Here is a 26,195-nt window from a genome sequence, read left to right as displayed (position 1 = left end):
TATAAAAATGGAGAGTTCAAATGACGTAATTGTTACCTGGCATCAACAATTTTACCTAAGGTGCACCCCCTCCTTGTGTGATATTATCATACATTGACACCATATCTCATACGCATGCGCCTAGCAGTAAATCCAAGAAGAAAATGTCTGTCACAGGGGAAATAGCTTTCTTTCATTTTGATGCTTAGTAACTCCTTTTTGCGAGGACAAGAGAAGCAGCGATACATGACTTGAAACACAATTTCATTTATTCACTTTAGTAATTCTTACTTTTAATCTCCTTCTAATGGATTCATTCCTTTTCTGCTCAGAGAAGTTTTACATCTGGAAAATGCCCAGTACTTAGTGTACGTGAATTGATCTGAGGTTCAATATTCCAGTGCTTGTAATTGATTTTTGGTGGTCTTGATTGAAGATAAATGTGAAAGCACTGATGGATAATGTCACCTTCCCAGGAGCTTTTGTCACATTGCATTTTCTCCCCAGTTTTTCTTAGTGACAATTCTAAACTTTGTCAAAGCACAAACCCTCTCATTTGTGGACACTTGCAACAGTTCTGTATGAAACATTGTGCTTCAGCAAACCTTCATGTGTGGGAGGAGTATATTTAAATTTATTATTTCAAATCTGCTTTTGCTGTCATTTTGTACCATTTGCATCTCACAATACTAGCAAAACGATCCACTGCTCCTGTTTATCTTCCAGGACTTAGTGGGATAGACTGTGTAAGCCTTCTCTTGGGGAACACCCACTTCCTCAGTAGTCTCGTTGACAAATCTGTTATTGCTATCATTCTTATGAGCAACTGACTGGTAGCATGCATAATGTTTGCCTAGTCTAGTTCTGAAGCAAGGAGGGAAGTTAATTTTTACCAGAGATAAGAGAAGTTAGTAAGTAGGATTGTAATAATCTTGCCAAAATCTGCTGTCCATGAGTTCAGACATCTAATATGAATTAGTTAGGCTCCTGATACAGTAAACAGAGAAAAAGATGCATTGACTGGGGGTGGTTCATTCGGTTCTTGGACAGGCAACAAAATTAGGCCCTTTCCAGAGAGCAATTCATCCTGACTTTATTTTATCCTTAATTTCACTGGGATTCAGAGCAACTAGTTAAAATTAGACATTATATTTTCACATGGCTGATGTCAAATGAGAAGAATCTTACTCTTGTTCACAGATCAAATAATTTTAAAGTACAAGTTGTTTTTATTAAAAAAATATAAATACCCATATATTTCTTACACAGTGGCACACACTTGTCTTTGGACTGGTTACAGAGACACTAAGAAATTTATTCTGAGAAACTTGGCTGTTGCAAGCACAAATTAGTTTCAAGTGGCCCACAGTTAATTTTTTAAAATCCTAAAATGCTTTGAGGTAGAAGATGCTACACATTTAAAAGATCTGTATGCACAGGGGAAACAGTCGCTTATGTGAGCGCAAGGGCACTTGTATGCATTTTTGGGCATACAGACTGCAATGATCAGGTGAAAGAAAATAAAAAAAACATCAGAGCAACAGTAAAATTACTTGGGGTAATCTGAAGTTGTTTAACTGACAATTATTAATGACACAAGTGTGTGAGAAGTTGTTTATATAATTTAGAAAAATAGGATGTCACCAAGCATCAGTGTCAAGTCAGAGCTTGTAGTCTGTGTTACATAGTAAAATCGATCCTTGGAACAGGGGAGATATTTTAAAAATTACAGTATATAACAGCTGCATGAAGCCAGTCTTTTTCAGGTGTAACATTCATATGGAATCATACTGTTGCCATCTACTGGCATCTGCTGAAAGCTCTTAAGACCTTACTCATCAAGTACCGTGGTCTCCACGGTTAACTTCTGAAGGACACTGTTAATCCATCTCAGAGAAACTCAAAACGGTCCTTTTGAACGCAAAAGTCTTTCTCTTTAGAGAGACTTGAGGATGGAGGGGAGAGCAGAAGGAGGGGTACAACTCCTACCTGTCTATGTTCATCTGCTTACAAACTGCTGAAAGCTTTAACTTCTACCTTCAAAAGCCCTAAAAGATAAAAATGTTGGCTGAATTAATTAAAAATTTGAGTACTGACAACTGTTGGAGTGTTTGAATTTCGGAGGCATGTATGAAAGACATCAAGGGTGATAAGAGAAAATATCATACTTCAAACTGCTCAGTGAAAACACAGCTATAACACAGTAATTGTTGTCATCGTCCTAAAAAAAATAAAGCCAAATTCACACAATTGTGCTTTCTGAGTGATGGCAGAATACAAGAGTAGAATATTTGTATTCCACAAGTACTTTGCTATACAGGTGTTTTGCTGCTGTCATTAACAGTTATCTGAACAGTAATAAAAAAAAGAAAATAACAGAATGGTCTATCTACTAAAGAAGATTTTTTTTATCGCCTTAAGTAATCATCTAATCTCAGCTGCCCTCAAATCTCTGCACGATCTATGACTATATGGAGATTTTACATACAACAGTGACCATCAGTTGCTCAGCTGTGCTGTATTCCCAGTCGGTCCTTCTGAAGAGCTGTTTCTGTAAACTGTCTCCATTACATACTTTTTGTGATCCTTTGACACCTTGTTCCCAAGAATGAAAATATCTTCCCTCTGAGCAATCATGGAGGGACATCTCGTGCAGAGAAAAGATGAGAAGAGGGATGAGGCTTGCTTTCTTCAAGTCGAGATGAATATCCCTGTTATTAGGGACTGTGGAGCTTTAAATGCTTATCTTTGTTACTGCCACTCTCTTACACTCTGATCTTTGGCATATGAGTAAAAGATGTCTTCTCTTTTTAGCTCTAAAATGTAGTTAATCTCACTTACCTATTTTCCAGGACTGAGTATGAGTGTTAATAAGGGTTTGACATTTGGACTATCTTAAATCTCTCACTCCAAGCAAAGATTTTTTTTTTCATGAGTGGAAAGCTGTGCATTAGCTTAGGATAGGCTTTGCTTAACTTGTGTTTTCAAATACAGATTTGTTACAGCTTCATTATTATGATTGTGTAGACACAAGTCCATTTTGTTAATGGGAAAGTAGTTATTGTTTTTTAATTTGTTGAACCGTGTGTTTTTGTTCTAGAAACAACCTAATATTTGCTTTTAAAGTATTATGTACAGAAAGAGGAGGCAATTGATTCAGATTCCAGTGCATTGTCTAAGGAGTTAAAATTAAAATGCTCTTGGGAAATTATAAAGCTTTATCACTTCTTCCAAATTACGGAGCTAGCTTAGAAACTCTTCACTCTTTGATTCTGAATAGCTCAGTATCCACTTTATGCTAATGTGAGTTTAGGAAAATCAATGCTAAATGACACCAGTTTAATGGAGTGTTAAACTAAATACCTTTCAAGATATTGGTTCTGCGAGGGAGATGCTAAGATCCTTCTGCTTCCATTTCAATCAAATTGTGGCACAAAAATTGCAGAACTAGCTTCTAACAGTTAGTTCAAATAAGGCATTAAAAAAGAATAGGTTTCATATTTCTTTGGGATTCTGACACCCAGAGGGCTCTAGAAATGACCAGCTATGGAATGGAAGAAATATTGGGGAGCAGTTAATGTCTAACCATAAAGTGACCATGTGTAAGTCACTGCAGAATGTGGTTTAGGCAAGGGCAGTAGGTGTTTTTTTGTTGTTCGTTCTTTTTTTCTTTTTTTTTTCCAAGGCACTCACTGTGATATTTTGTTATGACAAAACCAAGCAGCAGAGAGTAGTATTTTGATCTAGCTGTGCATCCTGCTTAGGTGGGCTTTTATTTGTTATTTTCCTAATGCTTAGATCTCTGCTTTGAACTGTGAAGAAAAGGCCAGAAACAGAAGTAGTTGTGTTTAACAAATAACCATGCTGCAAGAACTTCATACACTGAGGCCATATTTATGGATTCTAATGCTTTTCTTATTTTCAGGTGAGCGTCCTTACCAGTGTCCTTATTGTGACAAAGCTTTCAGTAAGAATGATGGATTGAAGATGCATATTCGCACCCACACAAGGGTAAGTGTAGCTTTGTTTTTGTGGTTACTTGAGGATTGTTTGTGAATCACATGTTGCAAAAATGAAATAATTACTGTTTGTGTAGAGATTAGACTACACCAACCAAGATATTTTATACTTATCAAAATAAGAGGCAAACATTTAAGTCATTAAGTGTTAAATTTTAATTGACTCCCTTTCTGACCTCCTGTTCTCTTCTGTGTTTTATTTCTTATATGTTGACATCATAGCAGTACTAACTTCTTCCTTTAACCTGTGGTTATTCATGGATATAAATTAAAGTTTGTGATTGTTTACTGAGTAAACAATTCTGTAAAGGCTTCACTATTCCTGAAACTTCTATATCCAGTGGTTTGATTCTTACTGTCTCCTTAAAATCCAGTAACTGTGAGGTTTTGTAGAGATTGTACTTTACTCACTGATGACAATCACTAAGCTGCAAAATGACTTAACTTTTATGTAACTGAAGGCAAAAGAAAAGGCAAATCACAGACGTCTTCAAGATTATTTTTGAACCATGAGTCTCTTGGCACAAAGGTGCCCTGTTTTAGGGAAAAGCTGTGTTATGTATGTATGCTTACTAGAGGAGAAAGGTGAGATCTTGGCCTTAGCCAGCCAGCAAAGAGGTGGAGAGCTGTCTACAAAAAGCCAGATTGAATTCCCTTGGTAAAGGGAGATCTCCAGTTGAAGTTAAGCTGGTCTAGCATTCCATATACTACCTGCCTCCGGCCTCCCCATCCATTGTAAGAAAACAACCAAAAATTTGGAAGTAAACTGTACTTTTAATAGCAATTCCTTGGAAGCTGTTACTGCTTACAGAAGTCAAGGTGGCCTTGAGGCCAACCTGAGAAAGATATATAGAGATAGATATATATATATATATGGAATCAGGAGGATGATATTTAAGTTAGTAGTCTCCATATGGAAATCTGTGTAGAGAATAGCTTTCTAATAAGTAACAATAAGATCAAAACTATTTGGTTAATTTTCTACCATTCTACTCAGGTCTGAAGAGTATTAACTGGAGGTCCTAGACAGAGCCTTAGCTTGTGTACCCCAAACTTTAGTTTAGAAGTAATCAGTAGTTTGTGCAATGCTTCCTGGTGGTTTGTTGGGATCAGGCTAGTCCTAGGTTATTAGTTGTTTCTCCTTCTTTCCAGCTGTTAAATCACTTTAAGAATTGCTATAAAATATTTTCTGTTGGCAGTGTCCCATATTACTGTTTTTACACAAGAAGAAATTTCATTACCATAAATGTTCTACATCGCTGTGAGTGGGAGGATTGGTAAAGAAGACCAGCTCTGAAACAGTGCAGGGTTTAATTTTTTCCTGATTTTTCATACAGTTTCAGTAAAAACAACAAATCCCCCAGTCTCTGTAGAAATAATATAGAGAAAAAAACCAGCAAGAATAGACCTTTAGAGCTTGTAATGATGTCTCTCTGAATACAGTGATTAACACCAAGTGATGATTTGTTCCAAAATGCACGCTCGTGAGTGAGGTTAGAGAACTTTACAAACATTATCTTCATTGCTTAAAAGCTGTAAATTAACTGATAGCAGTTACTTACAGCAGGATTGTATATTCTGCAGTCTTAGAAAATGCAGTACTTCAGTGGAGGAAAGCTGTGTATTTTTTCTTTATGACTGTGTATTTTTTTGATAGTTGTATACATCAGTCCTGATTACCCACACACTGTAGATAAATATTATGTTCATAATTAAAAAAAAAAAAGAATTGAAGTAGAGATTTTAAATTGCACTGAATGGAAAACTTATAGTTGCTTTTTTAGCTGAGTGTACTTTATTGAGATGTTTCTTGCTCTTAGCTATGCTTTGAAACGTTATTATCAACCTTAGCAGAGAATTTGCTATTTTCTTGTTGTTTGGCTGCTTGCTACTACCTCTTTTATGTAACTTGTTGCTTACATATATCATACATCATCATATTTTGCCTCTGTTATAGGTAAGTAAAAAAAAAAAAAATCTTGGAAATTTGCAGGCTGGCTCCAAAATGCTTCTGTAAAATTGGACTGAAAGGCAGATGGAGGACTTTAATATTGAAACAGGAGGAAAAAGAAAATAATTTAAACACTGCTTATGTATGACAGAAGAACAGTTTTTCTTCATCAACGACCTGGATGAAGAGTTAGAATGTACCCTCAGCAAGTTTGCTGACGACACCAAACTGGGAGGTGTGGTAGATACACCAGCAGGCTGTGCTGCCATTCAGCGTGACCTGGATAGGTTGGAAAGCTGGGCAGAGAGGAACCTGATGAGGTTCAACAAGGGCAAGTGCAGGGTCCTGCACCGGGGGAGGAACAACCTCATGCACCAGTACAGGCTTGGGGTGGACCTGCTGGAGAGCAGCTCTGCGGAGAGGGACCTGGGTGTCCTGGTGGACGACAGGTTAACCATGAGCCAGCAGTGTGTCCTGGCTGCCAAGAAAGCCAATGGGATCCTGGGGTGCATCAAGAAGAGTGTGGCCAGCAGGACAAGGGAGGTTCTCCTTCCCCTCTACACTGCCCTAGTGAGGCCTCATCTGGAGTACTGTGTCCAGTTCTGGGCTCCCCAGTTCAAGAAAGATGAAGAGCTACTTGAGAGAGTCCAGCGGAGGGCTACGAGGATGGTGAGGGGACTGGAGCATCTCGCCTACGAGGAGAGGCTGAGGGAGCTGGGCTTGTTCAGCCTGAAGAAGAGAAGGCTGCGAGGGGACCTTATAAATGCCTACAAATATCTGAAGGGTGGGTGTCAGGAGGATGGGGCCAAGCTCTTTTCAGTGGTGCCCAGTGACAGGACAAGGGGCAATGGGCACAAACTGAGGCACAGGAAGTTCTGTCTGAACATGAGGAAGAACTTCTTCCCTCTGAGGGTGACGGAGCCCTCACACAGGCTGCCCAGGGAGGTTGTGGAGTCTCCTTCTCTGGAGATATTCAAGACCCGCCTGGACGGGGTCCTGTACAGCCTGCTGTAGGTGACCCTGCTTCGGCAGGGGGGTTGGACTAGATGACCCACAGAGGTCCCTTCCAACCCCTACTATTCTGTGATTCTGTGATTCTGTAACAGTTTAACCAATGTTTGTTTAGCTAATAGGAAAGAAGAGAGTTATGGAAATAGATATTACAGAGTGGAGATTTCTTTTTAATATATATAGATATTGTAATTAGACAGACATCTCAATGTTCTGCTGTATTATGTAGTCAAAATATCATCCTTACAGAAAGAGCAAACTCGGTTCACACTAAATGTGATAGGAGTGTTGCTATATACTTGAGATGTTGTTATTATCTAATTCTGAACAGGTCATATTTCAGTCTCTTTTTTCTGTGTGTGTGCTAAGCAGACTATTGGAGGTCTTTATAATTATGCTAGAAGATTAAAATAGGCAGGCACAACAGGGTTTTTTTTTTTTAGACATACATGAATGGCATTTTATATTCATTTATCCCCAAATAAATATTTTTTTACTTTGAGCTAATAAGAATCTATGTTGATAACGTTAACATTACTAGTAATTTTGAAAACCAAAGCCTGTTGCTATAATCTTGCATCTCCCAACTTTTACTCTTACTCACACTTCAACACCTTATTTAATATCCGAATAGAACTGGACAGCTAAAAACTTTAAAGTCTTAGTAGCAAAGGGGAAAAAAATATGGCTAGTAGTATTAATAAAAATGGTAAAACAGAAAGCTAAGTTTATTATGAACTTTCACAGATTTTAAAGTCAGAAGGAGGGGCTTTGCTGAGTCTGTTCTTCTGCAGAGCATTATACATGCAGTACTGTAGGATAATAAGCTGTAGTTTAGTTGTTCAGATGAGTAAATATTAGTACAGATGTAGGGGAATAAATATGGGTTTTAGGTGGTGTTATTCGGACATGAGTGAAGGAGAACAGAATGGTGAAGGGATTTGGGGTATTTGAATGAATAAGAAGGAAGAGGATGAGAGAAAATACTGAAAGGCAAATTGAAAAAAGGCCATTATTTACAAGAACACTTGTGTGCTTGGCAACAATATGAAGTTTTATTTAATGTATGTGGTAGGTTGATGCTTGTCAGGAATGTTGTGGTTGACAGCCAGAATCTCATTAAGAGACATTGAATAGTTTAATTGATCCTTGTGTGTATGGTGGTGTTTATGCATGATTTTTAACTTCGTTGTGTGTTGAGAGAAAAAAAATCTAGATGTGTATTTTACGGGACACAAACACCTCTTCCCCCCTACCCCCCTTCAGTAGAGAAAACAGCTGTTGAGTATGTAGGTTATATAGTAGTTTTGTAATATCAGGATCACCTGCCTTGACATTTCTCTGAAAACAGGGATTCTGGCAAAGCTGAAATCTGTGCGCTGTCTGAGACACAGAGCTCTTGAGAGTTTCTGCCATTTGCTTTAAGACCAGACAGGTCTGTTGTTACTGCTTGAGGCGTTCTCTCTTTTCCTTTTTTATTTAGGCATTTAAAAGACATGTAGATGTGGCACTTCAGGAGATGGTTTAATAGGAATGGTGGTGTTGGGTGGATGGTTGGATTCGATGATCTTAGAGGTCTTTTCCACCCTATGATTCTATGATTCCTTTTTCCTGCCATTTCATTCTCAAGCAGGTACATGCTATTTGCTGGAGAAAAACGTGGGAACTCTCCAGTAGTCTTGCTCATTTAGTCAGATGCTCTCTTTACTCTGTTTTGTAGAGGTGATGAAGAGTTATAAATATTAAGGTGGTTTACTTTACCAGGTTGGTAGCCTAACATATTGGTGTGTAGTACTGATAGTTCAATTTCCAGCTTTGAGAATTTCAGATCTTTAACCAAGAGCGATATAAACTGAACTGAAAATTCGGAGCTATTCGGGTGTCTTTTGAAGTGAATGTCTGCAGTCGCATTGTAACACCTCTCTGGTGCTTAGGGTAAGGATGGTCTAATTCTTCATTCTGGAAATCAAGAGACTGCGTATCTGAACACGTAGTACAATGCAGAGTGAAATGGTGATGAAGACCTGGTGTTTATCTTGTATGTATTTCAAGGATTTTACTGCAAATTATGTGTAGTCTGGTTCTACGGACTAAATGCATAATAGCACTCCCTGGAATGCATTAAACTTTCTGGTTTAATTTTTTTCCAGAAGGCATCCAGGTCATGCAGTCCAAAAGATTTTGGAAGTATGCAGCAAAGCACAGTAACGGGACATTTGGACAGTGTGCTTCAAAAGCACACCCCTGATCTGAATATAAACACGAAAGGAGTTGTATTCTGACTGTACTGTGTAAGAACTTTTCCAGTGAAGAAATATTATACCTATGTAGAAGTAGCTTAAGACTCTTCAGCATGATGCTAATTAATTATAACTTGTTCAGTGATCCTAGGCCATTTAAAGAACAACAAAACTAAAGATTAGGAAATAACAAATGTAGTGTGTTTATTGATGTTTATTTTTGTCAGTTCTAAGAACAAGAAAAGCCAGGAAGTCACACTTGAAATTTCTCTCTTCAGATATCTGTGGTGACTTTTCAAAATATTGTAAGGATGTTGCCTATTCCTTTTCTTACCCTTTCCTACGTATACATTTTATTTTTAGATTTATTCTTGCATGCAAAATAAATGTTCAAAGAATACATAACAAGATGCATAAATCCAGAAGGTATTTTTGTACCAGCTAAACCTAGCAATGTGGAAATAAACATAATCATAGCACCCTTCCTTAAGGGCTGTTCTTCTATATATCTTGAAAAAAGAATCTGGTCTTTCAGCCAGAAAAATTGTGAAGCACCTTAAAATTAGCAATATGACATTCAACAAGGAAAATGTCATTGCAGAGATTAAATCTAGATATATTTTACCAGTGGGATTAAGTGCCAAACCTGATCCTTTGGATCGGGGAAGACTGCTGGAAAAATCATTGCAGAAAGTTGATTAAGGTCTGGCAGCTGCTAAACTGAGTACAACCTGGGTGGCCACAAGTGTCAGCTCAAATTCTGGAGTAAACAGAGAAGGTAAGCCAAAACCCCTACTGACAATGTAAGGAGAATACCAACCACCTAGTAGTGAAATGTCACCTGAGTACTAATTTGTTTCTATGGAAGTAGATGTGTTTGGTTTTTGGTTAGTGTGGGTTTTGTTTTCCTTAAGAAGAAGAAATGTATCAGCCTAAGAAAATACAAACGAAAAACATTGAAGTTCTTGATGAAATGAATTTACAGACCATATCAGCTTTGAGATACATGCATACTTCCAACCTTTACAGTGCAGTAAACCACAGCTCTCTCCTAAGGCTTCATTGAGTGCCTGACACATAATATTACATAGTTTGAGCTTAAACATGTAGACAAATTATTGGATGTTACTACAATATAATTGTTTGTTTGGAAATGTGATCAATGATAGGTGCCCAGAGTTATTATCGTGTCAAATTGATGTTTTCATTACTTCTGAAAATGGTAGTTTTATTAGTTTGTTTCAGTTAAATACATGGCAGTGATGGAAAACAGGAAGAGAAGTCATTTGCAAATGCTTTTTCATCACGTGGTGTGAATATTTCATATTTATACTTTGAAGGTATAACAGATACGTATTTTTCATAGCTTGTTTAAAAATCAGATTTCTGGTGGTTGGAAGGCTGCTGACTCTAATTGTACATTTCTGGGGTAGTATTTAAAAATCAGAAATGACAATGTATTAGTAGATGCATTTTTTGTTTTGGGCAGCAGTGCCTACTGTTTAAAAATGCATTAATCTTTAAGTATGTTTTTAAAAAGGACTTCATGTTCAGAGATTATACTGTAAGAAATAGAGCAAATTAAGTGATAAGCGTATTTTTGTGACTCTGCAACTAACTTTGTCCATGCGTGAAATGCTTAGCCAGTGTGTACATTTTTTTTATACGCATACATGCATATGTTGCATGGAACTGGTCAATAGATTGCAGTTGATGTTATGTAGCTTCTGGACACTTAAGCTATCAGTATTTGCAATACTGGTTAGGAAGCTTTGTCTCCTTTCTCGCTCATTTTAAGTTGGACAAGTTGGATACAGTTAGCAGTGTAGCCTCAAAATTGCAAGGATTAGTGTAGTCTGGAGTGTCGGATATGTTTTGAAGTCAGTACTTGGACTCAATGGCACAGTTACTTTGTTAGTGGTGCCTGAGAGTATTAGTCTGAAGCTTTTCGTAATACGTCTCCGTGGGCTGCGGTCATGTAAGTGACTTCAGTGTAAAGATAGCCTCAGAGGCTAAGGACTCAAGGCCGGATACAATATGTGTGAGAGTTAACCAACCTTGAATTAATTTTGAGTTTTATTTATTAATTTCGTGGGAATAGGTAGAAGTCATGGTAAGTATGGAAGCTCAGCAGTCTTCTGTTGAAGCTTTCTCATCGAGTCAGTGTTTCAGCTTGCTGCTGGAACAGTGCAAGAAGAAAACTGTCCTCATCCAGGTCCTCAGTTAAACAGTCTTTCCAAGGCAGTCATCTGGAACTCTACACAACCCCTTCTATTTTTTTTAACCCAGAAGAATATTAAATAAAACAATAATAAAAAAATACAAGAACAATATTGACAATTGTGACAATTTCACTTGTTCTGTATTTCCCAGGACATATTTGGGCTTAAAGTTTTAAAAAAGGTTATGTGTTCCAGAAACAGCATACCATGCTATTGCTAAAAAAAAAAAATTACATTAAGTACTAAATATAATCTTCTATGCACATGACAGTGTGTAGTAAAATAATATGAGGTGTTGAATTTTGATTTTTTTCAATATTAGATTTTCTCCGTATTGGTGAGACATCAGTGAGTTCCCAAACAACTGTCTGAGTGATGACTTTTCCAGTGCTGTGGTTTCCTTGCCTGTGGAATCTGTGTTTGTATACAGAATACAGAAGGTTTGAATCCCACTGGACCTATATTTTCACACACTTTTATGTAATGTTGACTGATGATCATCCTTTTCTCATAGAATGAAAATATATTTTTTAGTATTGATATTCTTCTTTTTAGAAGAGCGGATCAACATCTATGGAATTTTCATCATGACTGCTTAAATAAACACTCCTTCACTACAACTTAAGGGCAGAAATTACTTCAACGATTTAAAAAAAAAAAAACAAAAGAAACAAAAACTTTACAGATTGTAGGTAGCAAATAGGCAGATCTACTGTAGAAAATGGGACGTTAATAATATACTAAAGTCAATTTGCGTATAGTAGAGCTTTTGAAGAAATACATCTCTTTTCTGGCAGGCATTTCAGTAAAAATCCATGTCTTTATTTTCATTACAAGTTTTATTGCAAGAATTTCAGATTTTTTTTTTTTTTAAAACCCTCAAAACTGAATTGAGGACTTTTCTAACAAAAACCTCAGTCATTTCTAATAAAAGTGACTTCTGTTTAAATTTGCCAAAATCCTTTCACAATTGTTTCAACAGGGAGGTTTCTGTGCCTGGTCTAGTTACTGGAAATATTTTTTTAAAGGATTTTACTTCTCAGCTGAGGAAATGTGTACTTGTAAAGGGATTGTTTATTGAGTTTTAATCGTTATAAGATTCAAATCCCTACTACTTCTGTAGAGTTGTAAATTCTCATCAGCCTTTGTCTTCCTGTGTCCGCGTTGCTTTAGTAATTTAAGGCAAATCTGATAGTTTAAGTAGACTTCTGTCTGTGGGTGAGCCACTTGCTGTATCTTCCAAAAACTTTCCAGTTACTAAGAGACCATCTTAATAGTTCTTGCACATTTTTCACACTTAAATACAAAACTGGACTCCACTAACTTGCACCGTCTGTGATTGAAGTGACTTTGCCTCTTTGCTCAACAGGGAATGTGTTTCTAGTTGTGATGACTTAGCAGAAAGTATCACTGGTGCATTTTTCCTGACATTGAACTTAATCTTTTTGTTTTAGGGCTGAAAAGTAGCTAAACACTAGCTACATAAGCCACCCTTGTTTCAGTAGGTACTTTACTGTCTTTCTTACTGCACTATACCTAAATTCCCAGCCCTTCTATTAAGATGAAAGCCAGTCTTTTAAAAACAATTGAGCAATAGATTGAGTGTTGCCACTTCATTGATAGTGAAAGTACCTATCAGTGTTCTTAAATGTAGAAAAAACCTGTTTGTTGACACTGGAATTTGCTGAGGCTTAAAGGTTTATTACCACAGCTGCTGTCTAACAAGTTTTCTTGTAAAGAACAATTCACTTGACCTGTCCCTCAGCATGGTCTGACACTATCTGTGGGGAGTTTCTAGACCAAGAAGAAAGATCTGTCCAATTCACTAGGATTTCTGTTACTCATTCATCACAGTTCTGCTTAACTTTTGGTAGAAATTTGCTGTTAGTGAGGCTGCAAGGTAGGTTGCAGGTTGCTTATGGGTATGCATCACAAACCCTGTGTTAGGTTGCCTCTGGTTAGACTCTTCCAGGTCCTTGGGGTCATGCTTTTTGGGCTGTTGGAGCTCTGAAGCTTCAGTTCACATTCAAGTGGGTTTTTTGACAGGGTAGTACCCGTTCTGGCGACTGTCTTTGATACATGTCATGTACAACTGGCTGAAGAGCTGCTGAGTGTGGTTTGAGGGACACATCAATATTAATAATCAGTAATAATTGAAACAAAATGTTACTGATATTAGGAAAAGGTTTAAAACACACAAAGCAAAGGGTTTGTGTGAAATATGCAGGTGTCTTAAATTTAACCTCATTCTATCAATGCCTAAGGTCCCCCTTAGATAATGGTTCCTGAAGTCTGTCTTTATTTGTCACTGCCCTCCTAGTTTGTAAGTAGATCACACCACTGTCTTTTCTGCATTTTCAGGTTGGCAAAGCTGTAGGATTTCCAGGATTCTGTGTGAGAGGTCAGCTTTTGATAGCTGCAAGCCTGACTAGTATATTTTAACATTGTCTGACTGGTCATTTTTATTCATTCTAGGCCCTGTTTTGCCATTGCTGATTTTTTTCAAAACATTTTTTTTTTTTTACTAACCCTGTATTCAAGCGATAATACGAATACATGTAGCAGCAAATAATATTAAGAGTAATACAAATATTTTCGAATTTTCCACGTAAGGTTTGAAAGCAGATGGTGTTACTGTATCTACATCTCATGTGTAGGCATTATAAAACTTTCTTGTTGGGAGCAAAGCAAAGCTCTTTGCTTTAGAATAATGAAAGCAATTAAAAACAAGAAGGAAAAAAATAGGTGAACTAAAGGATGATCTACATATTTTAAAATGTTTTGGTGTTGAAAATACAAGCTGGTATTTTTCTTTAGCTCTGTTTTCTGGTGTGAGAAGAAATCTCACCCAAAAAAGTTCCATACCCACTGTTTATCAAGGAGTTTAGGTTGAGACCTTTTCAGGCTTATTCAGGTTTTATGAAGAATCTTCATGTACATACTTGGCCTTCCTGTTATTTTTTCCAGAATACATCATATTTTTCTGTTATACAGATCTCAATTTTCTATGTCTCCAGAGAAGAAAAAAGATTTTTTTATTCATATCTGAGAATTTTCACACTCATGTCACAAATGTGAAAGTTTACATTTGATATAAGATTTCTTTTAAAAGTTTACAAGTAATATAAGATCTGATACACTTTTCCTTGTGTCTCTGAACTTCTCTGAATGTTCAGTTTTCAGCCTGTAGAAAATACAGATCTAGCGAGTTTAGTCATGTGAAACTTAACATGGTCCGTATGTCTTACCCTGAGATGCTGCTAATTCTGATGTGTGCTTAGGTGTATGAGCATGATCTACAAGAAGAAATGTGTGATATGTGAAGTTCTGAATTAAATTACAAGTAAATCTGCTGAATTCAGTAGGATGTAAAAAAATGAGCTGAAGAGAGATTAGATCCTAGATAGCTCTAGGATTTTTAGTATACTCTGTAAGTCAGTTAAAACCTAAGTTTTAAAAAGGATTATTGAGTAACATTTCTGTAGTCAACAGGTTCACCTTCTGAGCAGTATAAATCTGCAGTCACTATAGTAAAATAACTTAACGAAAAAAATCAAGAATAAGGTCTCCTGAATTGTAGATTCAGCCCAGTTTTAACTTGCTCCTGCCACCTTGCAAAGAGGTACTAGAACTATCCTTAACTCTCATCTGTCTGAATGCTGAGCTATGATTTGTTTGGATGCAGTAGTGTCTAGATTAAGATTTTCTTGCTGTTGCTGTTTAGCTCATGTAATAGTTGTATATTCAGACTTAAAAAGTTATTTGGAGATACTCCTACCAAAGTCATTCATGTTTTACCTGTTTAATCAATTATACCAGGTTTACAGAAACAAGCACGTGTACTAGTACTAAGCTAACATACATAATGCATTTATATTTCTTAAGGGAGATAGTCAACTATAGCAGCAGTTAGCACTTCAGATATTCTGCATTTAAGTAGTTCTATCTGCTGTAGTTGTAGGATACTCTGTACACATGTTCTATCAATCTGTTAAAGGTGGTGTCAAATGGCCTTGAGAATTTGTCATGTTCTGATGTCTTTCTAATGCAAAGCACAATTTGCATAGAATCCAAGATAGTCATTTGTGATTTAGTTATCCACAGACAGATGAAAGTGTGTGGTGCAGGCACTGTTTTATTTGTCATAGTTGTTAAAATGTTGAATACCTCTCAGTTTTAACATGGTGAGGTGAAAGTCATCAGAGGCACGGGAGCTTCCAAGTTAGCATATTAGTCTTACAGCGAAGCACCTTCCAGAATACCAAGTCCCATTTGAGCTCTCCTTGGCCTTTCTTTGTTTAGTGGCAGGAAGGTTATAAATTCTGATCTACATATTTCCATTTATACCTGGTGTGCTTAAAAATGTAATATTAAATCACTGTAGTATCAGCAACATCCTATCTCTATTGCTCTCCCTGCTCTCTTTCTCATTTATGTCATCAATACAAGAAAACATGTGTAATCCTTTGGATTTGCTGCCACCACAGTCATGGTCTGGCAGATGCTTTTTGAACAGAGGGTAGATTTATAGCAATAGCAGTTGCTAACTCCTCAGAAGTCAGACTTGCATGATCTTCCCAATGACCTCCTGTTTTGTTGACAGCAGGTTTTTTCCCTTTGCTTGATGTTTTAAATTTGTCCAGCTTTCTTCTAATCTCATTGTTGGTTCCAGTTGTCCTTTTGTGGTGGCATTAACTTTCTTTCAGACTTACTGCTGTGGTTTTTATCTGTTTTTATCTGTTCATGTTTAGAGCAGTGGTGGTTATGCCAAGCCAACATCATCTTTTCCATGTTACAAATGTTGCCTTGTCCAAGTATTGTGTAATGGAAATTTGATACCGAGGAAGAAGGGGGAGAGAGAAAAGGAAAAGCACAGAATGTTTTGCTTTGAAGAAATCAGTCTCTGAGAATGTCTTCTTCAAAACTGACAAGACAGTCTTTTTCTCTGGAGAGAAACCTATCGCCAGGTTTTGCTCTGGACAACACTACCGACTTTGCTGAAACGGACACAAATGTGAATGAAGGACAGCTTAGCTTAGGGGAGAGAGGGCTGGTGTGAATTGGAATTGTCTGCTGAAGTCACTGGAATATGCAGATGTAAGGAATCTAAAATTAGATCAAAGACAACTTTGGATGCATTTCATGCACTACATGTGACTTTGAGTACAAATGCTGAGGGAATGGTTAGCTAGGCCCTTTTTTTTTTGCCATAGAGAATAATACAAATAGCCAAACATAACCCTGGGGAAGATATTACAGCCCAGGCTTGTGACTTCAGCTTCCTAGAATTTGTAATGGCTCTTTCTCCAAAATGGAATGTTGAAGTCCATTTAACTCTGAAATGAATAAGAAAATCATAATCAAGTTAACTCTTCAGATACCTGAAGAACAAGATGATAAAAAGGGAGCAAATACACCTGGTGCAGTTTGCATTAATGAATGTTTTCATAGGTGTTTAAGGTGTGTGCATCATACACTTTCTTTGCACTTTCTGTGGAACAACCTACACAGAGAATGGTGTTTTCAGAGAACTCGCAGAAAATGTGGTGTATGTGAACCACAATGCAAAACCAATTAAGGGCGTGTTGCAGAAACCTGCTTTTCATATGGCTTATTTGTACATTTCCTTAAAACTTACCAACCTGCTCCATTAAGTCTTTAGTCAGTCTAGCACAGTTCCCAGGGACGTGAAGTTTTTGGTGTAGATAATGATTTTTTTTTTTAATTAAGATTAGCTCATATCTTTTTTAGGTAATTTGTTGTGTTTTACTCTATACTGAAGAATCATGGAAATTACAAAATTAAGAGAATGATGAAGAAACACAAAGATGGTGAACATGTGTAGGGAGCGTCTTGCACAGAAAAGCTCACTAGTGGCTTTCCTTTAGGCCAGTTTGATTATATGCAGCTGGACACTGTATACTGAGCCTCTGTCAGTAGAAATGTATCATACTGAAATGTACTTTATCTCATGATTTACTCATATCTGAAATTGAAATTACTGCAGAAGTCCTTTTTCTACGTACACAGCTTATGACCTGGTTTTGGTGAGCTAGAGGATTCCTACCACTAAAAGCTGTGATGTTTCTATGACACTGCCTTTTATAGGAAGTGTTATGGGAGGGGCAGTCCATCGCAACTAGAACAAAATGAAGAACCCAGTCGTCATGCCCCCCAAGATCTCTGTACCTGCGAAGAGCTGCCCCAAAGAGAGAGCTTGGGCCTTACCCAGAGCAACACTGATTTGTAGTCCATTGTATCACTTGTGTGGTTTATGCTGAGTACCTGGCAGGATTCAGCAATATATGGAGACCTGATTGTCCCCTACATCCTCGGAAGAGGATTTCGTCGCTTTGTAGCTTCAACACCTAACCTGAGTTGTTTCTTCTTACTTATCCTCGGATCCCACATTATTTCCCAAAAGACCATTAGGATTACTGCCTATTATTTTTTAATTCACAGACTTAGCATTTTTATTGCCTATTGATTTTAAGTCTTTGTTTTCAGTTTAATTTAGTTCAGAATGTTTACTTTGTTGCCTAAAATACCCGTCTTTAGAACTTAAGCAATACAGAATTAGGGACCACAGAAATAAGTAGGATGAGAGTGAAATAAGTATAATTGTTCGATTGAAAGTAAAGGTGCCTCTAGAGCATCAACGTTTTAGTGAGTCAGTGTGCAATGCCATAATACTTTTATGTTTAGTTTACTTAGATGTTGTTTTCCATACAGTTGTTTTGTAACTTTAGTGGAATAAAGGAGGAATTACACATTATATAGAGGTACCATATTAAGGAAGAACTTCAAAGAATAAAATCTTTATGTAGTGGTTTTCTATACATAGCTCTCACTATTTATTTGATGTTAGTGAGCTTGCAGTTTTTTAACATCATGTGTTACAGTAGCTGCTCACCGATAGCTCTAATAAAAATACAGATGGCTTGGTTGCCGTCTGCACTTCTTTTGAGATTCTGCAATGAATATGTGATTAACCTTCTGTCACCACTTTTCAGAATAAGTTTTTTCTCTTCCACAAGTTTTCCATGTACCCCCACTTCCTCCTCTCACCTATTCCCCTGCCTGGAAATGTGCTAACAAACCTGAGGGTTTTTATAGACATCTTACTTGTCTTTATGCTTTAAAATTTTGTAGAGGATAAAGGAAAGTACAATGGAATTTTAGGTTTCTGTACCTTTCACATTATGAAAAACAGACTCCCAAAATGGCTGGGTTTGAAAGACTGGAACAGATAATTAATTCATAAGTGGGTGTTGAAGTGGAAACTGTCAGGCCACAGCTTTCCCAGCTTTCACTTAATCATTTGAAAGTCATTTTCTGTTGTTTTCACTGACTGTAATCCCGTAGAGAGAATATAAAACTTGCACTATCCAGCATGGAATTCCACTCCTTTAATGACTTGGTCTCTGTGTTGACTCACTTTCACTCACTTTCACTCACTGTTGTCATTTTATACAGGAAAAGCCATACCAGTGTTCAGAGTGTAACAAGGCTTTCAGTCAAAAGCGAGGCCTAGATGAGCACATGAGAACCCACACCGGAGAGAAGCCGTTTCAGTGTGATGTGAGTTGATCTATGCCTTTGTCTTCATGACTTCAGTGCAGCAGCGGGACTTAATTGCAGTAAGACTACGGCCTTGCACCTATTGGCTGTCGCATAAAGTTACACTTCATGGTCTTTGGTTGCCTAACTAACGAAAGACCATTCAGGGAATTTTATGTACCCTCTTCAGTTACCTAGAGTGTTGCACGCCCTTTTATTTTATGGTTTTGGATCCCTTAAGAGTTATTTTCAACATTATTAATGCAATTTGGATGTTGCAAGTTACAAATTCATGCTGGTTGGGTTCCTTATAAATTGTATGACAGGTTAATGGTTGTTGATTAGATTATACAGGAAAAGGTATTTAATTCATTACATGGAATCTGAATGCTTCTGATGTTGTTGAATGACACAAATATGAATTCAGATTTTCCAGTTTCTGTTCAGTAAAATCTGGTCTGATTATTTTCAACACCTGCTCATAGGTTGGGGTTTTTTAATTGTTCAGTGAAGGAATCATGGATGCTGTGTGTGCTTGCAGCACTGAAATGCAGTGTGTCATATTATAGTTCATAGATCACTGTCAAGTACCTTTCGTTCAGCATCCACCATCCTGTATACAGTGTATCTCAGCTTTTTGAAGATAGGTGAGGAGGCTGAATGTGCTGAAACTGTTGGAAAAGAATGTCCTTCAGAATTATGAAATGCCAGAATTTGTTGCTTGAGGGTTTAGATGGGTGTCAGAATAGGATATAGAATTATTATAGGTGCTTTCTTCCGTGATACTAGCTTTTAACAGTCCAGTCACAAGGGAACTGCCAGCTTTCAGTTATAGCCTAGATGGCTCAGTCTGAATAATTGTAGATTTTTTTCACAAATTTCTAAGATTACACGCAAAATTAGAATAACCACTTGGCATGAAAGTCGTAAGGATCTGTTAACTGATCTGGCTTTTAATAAATAATCTGATGACATTTCACTGAGCATAAAATGTATTAATAAAAAATTTCAGCTACAGTAATTTGGTGATGTCAGGAAGTCAAGAGATTTGCTGTATTCTTTTGGGATAATCTCAGCCTAGCTCTAGATAGTACCTTGAGGATTTCTCTAATTCCAAATCAATGTCAATAACTTTCAGTTTTCAGATTACTATAATGTCTATCAGCTTTTAGCTAGCTTGCAGTGTAAATGCAATTTTTCCCACACTGTGGATCCAAGATTCACGGGTCTTGGATTCACAGTGTGCTTTTTCAGACCAGTTTGGGGTCGTGGTTATATTATTTTTTCTTTCTTTAATTGCAAATAGGAGCTGTATGACAACATACTTTCTTGCTTCAACTATTCCTTCAGTTTTCCTCATTGATTAGGTAGAACTGTATTTTCCCAAACCAAAGTGTATCTAGAAACAGCTGTAATCTGTGTCTAGTCATAGTCCTTCTCTGAGAATTTTTATGTACCTTCGTTTACTGGAGATTTTTTTTTTTATGCTTGACATTACTGCCATGTTTCACCAAAATTATTCTTCAGCACTAGTCTTTTGCCAGCTGCACTTTGTAGAGATTGCTGACTTTTTGAGGTTTGGACATAAATAGCAGTTGCCTCTGCGTTCATACATTTTCCAGTTGCCCAGGTGCCTACCATGGTCTGCTGCATAATGCACAGTTGGAGAGTGTTGAAAGTTTTGTTTTTGATAGTTACTCCTGATTTAATCTAGACTCCACTTCTGTGGATGCTGGGGACATGGTAAATGTCACTCAGAGCAGACCATTTCTCCAGAGCTGTCTCACACATTGCATGTTACCAGAGTTTTCAGCAGAAGTTACAGGAAAACCAGTAGTGGACAGTTACAGAAAAATGTACCTGTGAGAGACGGTTACTGTTGGCTCCCCAATACTAGAGATTGCTTTTTACACTTAAATATTCTCACCTACAGTTTTTTTTATCCTACTAAAGGTAGCTGTAGATGTTTTCATTGTTTTTCTTGTAATGACTTGAGTGGTAACTTATGACAACTACTTCCACAAATTCTTAACTGTGGAAAGAGTTTTTGCAGAGGGGAGAGCATGTCAGGTTACTGCAATGGAATTTCAATAACTGACTTTTAGTTCTTTCACAAGCAGCAGGTGTTAATAACGATTCCATTCATTGCTTTCTATAGATGTGCCATGTTTCTTCTTGGTCAGCGTCTCAAGTTGTTTACTTCCCATGTTCATAATATTTTTTGTTACTATTTTCTGGATTTTTTTTCCCTATTTCCTTTGCTTGTTTTAAGGGATGAAGGCATACTATTGGCATACCCTTATTCATTAAAGTAATTGGAGAAGTCCGTAAGTCAAATGCCCAGACCTACTAACAATCTTTTAAAGGTGAAAAACAAGGCGTGTTTTCAATGATGAGCATATTCATAAGTGTAATTATACATGAAGCCACACTGAAAGGCAAAAGTCTTCATAGGATTGAGAGGTTTGGTCTTGTCTTCTACCTGGCATTAGAAGCGGTCATAGAGACTATTCATCTCTTTCATCGAAACATATTATTATTTGCGGTCAGTTTTCTTTGTTTCTTAGTACTGTTAGCATTTACAAACAGGAATTGCTTTCAGTGCCAAAGAATGAAAGAAAGAAAACTTTTGGCTATTGAAAAAAAAAAAAGTATATTTTATGGGCTCAAGAATAGGCTTTGCTTGACAATGCACCTCTCCTCACCCAATGTAAACTATTACATACCGATTTTTTTTTTTTTAGACTGTGTTTTGGCTTTAAATAGATTTTTCTTCCAGAATCAGAAATAAAAGCCATGTCTTCCCTTCCTCTCTCATTCTCTTCTCTCTCAGGCATATGGAACAGACGTTACAGTACAGGATTGTGCTACATGTAAAAGTAATCCTTGTACCCTGTTTGATGAAGGTGCCACAGTTTATTTGTGTGACTATTTCTGTGTCTTATCAGTCAACAAAAACATTTTCCGTACTTACTGTTTAATGACTCAAAGCTGTCATATCCCACTGTTAAGTGGAAGTTGAATATTCCCATTTTAAGGTGAAAATTCTAATATATGTCACACAGGAAAGTGAAAATAAATGAAATATGGAAATATAAAATGTGTTTTTTCCTAATATATTAGACTTTTGTCCTCTGAAGACCAGCCTGTTTTTTACTGGACAACCAATTGAAATTCAGTTGCCTCGGAGACAACAGGTTATTCTTTGGGGGCAGAAAGGTCAGGTACTGCCTGTCCTGGTTTCTTTCTAGTACAGTATTTCCCTCCACTCTGCCTTTAGTTGACCCTACACTTACTTGCAAAAGTCAGTCTTTTCCATCCTCCCTACTTAATCAAAACTTTGATAATTTTGAAGAGATTGATTACAGTTCAAGTGCACATTAGCAACCATGGTTGTAAATCTATAAAATGTCAGTCTTGCTTATAAAATTAAAATATGAAGGAAACTCTTAAAAAAAACCCTTTTATGCATAAGCACAGCACAAGATGTATCATATCTTTAATGATCTTGTGCATTACATGTTCTTTTTGAGGAAGTTAGGTAGTAGAACATGCTAGAGCTTTAAAGGAACAGCAGGAGACATTATACTAGTTACATAAGCATTATAAAAGAAAAAATCTACTTTAAGACTGTGGAAGTTGTTTAAAATTGAAGAGGTGTGTGTAAGAGACACAGAACACGTACATATCTTGCACATGTGTCCTTGATCAGCTTCCTGGCTTCCAAGAAAAGTGATGTACTTAAAAGTATGTGATACTTCAACATGTTGAGACTTGTGAGCAAGCATGGTGTTTATGATTAGATAAATGTTACGAGTTCACTTTGTGTGTTCTGTGGAAGAGGAGTAGAAAGTGGTATTTGGCAAAAGCAATATTAAGACCTGACCAGTGGATGCTGTAAGTGACATTCACTGTTGCATAACAAAAGGGTGACTGTTGCTTGGGTCTAAAAGAGGTAATTATACATTGAGGGGAAAAAATTTGGAGAGTTACGGTTGCTGTATAAAAGTCCTTGGTATTACGTCATGTCATAAATTCAAAAATGTTCCATTGCAACAATACATACAGTGTTCTTGTCTGGGGAAAAATTATTTTGGGTGCAAAACTAGCCTCTGGCAATTGCCCTTTTTATGGTCATTGTATGGTTTTGCCTGAATTGGCATAAAATACGTGTACTGCAGGTCAAGATTATCTACAATGGATAGTCAGCTCTATTTGTCTGTCTTGGTTTCAAAAGGAATCAGTAATCATTCAGCTAGTAATTTTCATTACTAGTTTGATACCAATATGAATTTTAAACTTTATTTTCCTACAGAGAGATTGTGCTGGGTTTGCTGAGTTTCCTCTGCAGGGAGAACATTTTTGTCTGGAATGAAGATGGAATTCTAAGATTGCAAGCCTATGAGTGTTCATTCTTATTTAATTCTATAACTCTTGCCTATCTAATTTGTCAAATCAGGAGCATGCCTTCTAAATTTTTTTCTCTGGGCAATTCATGCATAGAATATGTACCTGGATGGAAGGTGAATGTAACAATATAACTGCACCATTTCAATTGACTTCATGCCTTGCTTACAGATTCTTAACTTTTCATTCTAACTTCTCTTGGCTGAACTTGTTCTTAACCTTTCATTTTGACTTCAGTACAGGGATTTATATAAGAAGTGATGGTTTTAGTATGGCAGAGTCCCTCGTCCCTCTACCCATTTATTCAAATGGCAGAATGAATTTGACTGCTTGGAGTACAGTGGAGAAAGAGAAGCAGCACACCAACTAATATATCAAATGACTTGCACTTTCATTTGCAAAATGTCTTCCGTTTTCTTGGCCAGGCAGAGGAAGACTGGAATAATGAGGTTTCCTTTATACTAATTATTAACCTTTCTTGCAGTCTTCTGAGCCTCTTTTTTTCTCACTCCTTCCGTTTTGTAACTAAGCAATTTGAACTGATTTTTTTAGGAACCCACAGATGTCATTCTGGAGGTCAGGAAGCAAATACTTCATTCGAGGTTGAACTGACAGAGGCTTGTGCATCCCAGATAGCATAATAGGTTTAAAAAAAAAACCCCAAACCCACAGTGTAACTGGGACACCTCAGTGCACTGACATTTTGAAGACTGGGTCTTTTCCTCCTTTTCTTTGTCCACTCCCCCCCTCCCCCGTGCCTGTGGTACCACTCTTAATGTACAACATTGAAAGATACCAGGCAGAGTAATAATCTTGAAGGTGCGCTCTGAAGGAGTTATTCTTCCAAAGACCAGCTCATTTATTAAGTATTGCAGGTATGTGTGGCTGTGGCCTCAGTGATGTAACATAAGGAGCTTTATACGTGCTTGAAGTTTTAAGACATCCTTTGTCTTGTCTTCACTGCCTTAGGTTTGTGACCTGTCCTTCAGCCTGAAGAAGATGCTGATCCGACACAAGCTGACTCACAACCCCAATCGACCGATGGCAGAATGCCAGCTTTGCCACAAGAAGTTTACAAGAAATGACTACCTCAAAGTGCACATGGAAAATGTCCATGGTGAAACTGACAGCTAATTACGGCGTGTGTGAGAAGAATGGATCTTGCGTTCCAAAGTGCTCCACTTGTATGTGTACAAAATCCAGACTTCTCACCTCACTAATAAGAATAGTCAGGAGAAACAACTGTAATGTGTTCACATGTTGTTTTTCTCACTTTTTTAAATACACTAGTAGGATAAAAACCAAAGACAGACATTCACCCAAAGTAAAATGTAGCTTGAAAATAAAAAGTTGAAAATAAAAGAACTTTGGGAAAATTTTATCCTCATAAAAAAAAAAGTAAAACCAAAAAGAAAAAGCTTTAAGCAAACTTCACCTTCTCACTTACAGCTTTCAAAACTTAGGTATTGGCAGCGTTATCTGGAAATCCTGGACATTTGGAATTGAACCCTTGGTTGTCTTCAACTGTATTTCTGTAAGCTTGAAGACTCTATTAAAATTCTTTAATTCGAAGCCACACAGAATTTGTCGTTTTAATTGACTGCTAATTGCATCCAGGCATATTTTATTCAGATATTAATTCTGCATTTTGTTGTAACATGATTTTGTCTTGTTTTATTTGCAGCTTTCTCATTACTAGATGAAACTCAGTAACTTGAACTGGTTCTTGAGATGCTAAAATGTATGGGTACAGAAACTGTGGAAATCTATTACGTTAAGTATTTCTATATGAGCATTGAGAATGATATATTTCTTCTGCTTACTTGAAGCAAGACTGAAGTGAAAACTTTGAGCAATTTAGTTGAAGTACTATATTCATACTCATCATTATGAGTGGCAAGGCAAGTGGAAAGACATCTTAATAGAGTGGCTTGAGCGGTTACAGTTGTGTAGTTCATGTGTATGTGATTTCCTGGTTGCGAGAGTGTTTCTTCCCGATGAATCAGATGCCCTGGATTTCTTCATTGCACTTAACTACCTTTGTTTTCTTAATTCTGTTAACGAGCACTAGGAAAAACACTGTTTTACAACTAGGTAACAATCAAATTCTCCATGTTATCAGATTGAGTTATTTACTGCAGTAAAACTCTGGAAGAGAGTTCCCACAGGCCTGCTTGTACCACAGCTGGATAACCAAGAAATTTTTTATCTACAAGGACAGTAAAGCTGTAACTTCAGAGGGTGATTGCATGTGAAATTCCTGAGTTATCAGCAGTTAATATTAAGGCTCTGTCATTAGTAAACTGTTCATATTCATTTTGGATCTGTCAGTGTTTTGTAAAATGAACTTGCATTAGGACATCTTGCTTCTTGTTTTCGTGGGAAAAGAATTAGCTTCTTTCTGAACTGCAGCAGGGACAATTATGCTGAAATGGACAGCATGATTCTGTATCTCACAGTAGACTACTCAAATCTGTTTATCACATAGTAGATTTTTACTCGGAAGAGCAAAAAAGAAATAGTGATAGAAATAGCTAGCAATAGGAGATGTTGATATATTTAGTGATTAACACTTCCTTCCTTCTCTACTAATATTTTGGATCCCATTCTTCTGCATGGACATCTGTATGTTACGTGTTAAGTTTCGAGACCCAGCATTGGATCCCAGCAGTAATATTTTCCAATGCCATTACTTTTCTTCAGAAAATAAACAGAAGACACTTTGTGTTTTTCTCAGAAGCTGAAGAAAGCAAGTCACTAATAAGCGGTAATTTTGATTACAGAGTTTATATCAGAGGGTCTTAGG

The 26,195-nt window shown here is 37.0% G+C and overlaps 1 protein-coding gene across 2 annotated transcripts in view; it reads left to right on the top strand.

Annotated features, from left to right (window-relative positions):
- The window catches only part of PRDM5 (PR/SET domain 5), a 90,883-nt gene extending 65,893 nt beyond the window's left edge, over positions 1–24,990 (top strand). For both annotated transcript variants that reach the window (XM_075422188.1, XM_075422189.1), the window contains 3 exons: positions 3,905–3,990; positions 18,899–19,003; positions 24,359–24,990. In XM_075422188.1, coding sequence (XP_075278303.1) covers positions 3,905–3,990; positions 18,899–19,003; positions 24,359–24,523 — 356 coding nt within the window. In that variant the 3' untranslated portion in view covers positions 24,524–24,990. The remainder of the gene's footprint in view (positions 1–3,904; positions 3,991–18,898; positions 19,004–24,358) is intronic.
- Positions 24,991–26,195: the final 1,205 nt, after the last annotated feature.

This window comes from Opisthocomus hoazin, chromosome 5 (assembly GCF_030867145.1).
Source record: "Opisthocomus hoazin isolate bOpiHoa1 chromosome 5, bOpiHoa1.hap1, whole genome shotgun sequence".
Classification (NCBI taxonomy): domain Eukaryota; kingdom Metazoa; phylum Chordata; class Aves; order Opisthocomiformes; family Opisthocomidae; genus Opisthocomus; species Opisthocomus hoazin.
The sequence above is the reverse complement of the archived record's forward strand: the minus strand, read 5'-3'. Positions and strand labels throughout refer to the sequence as shown.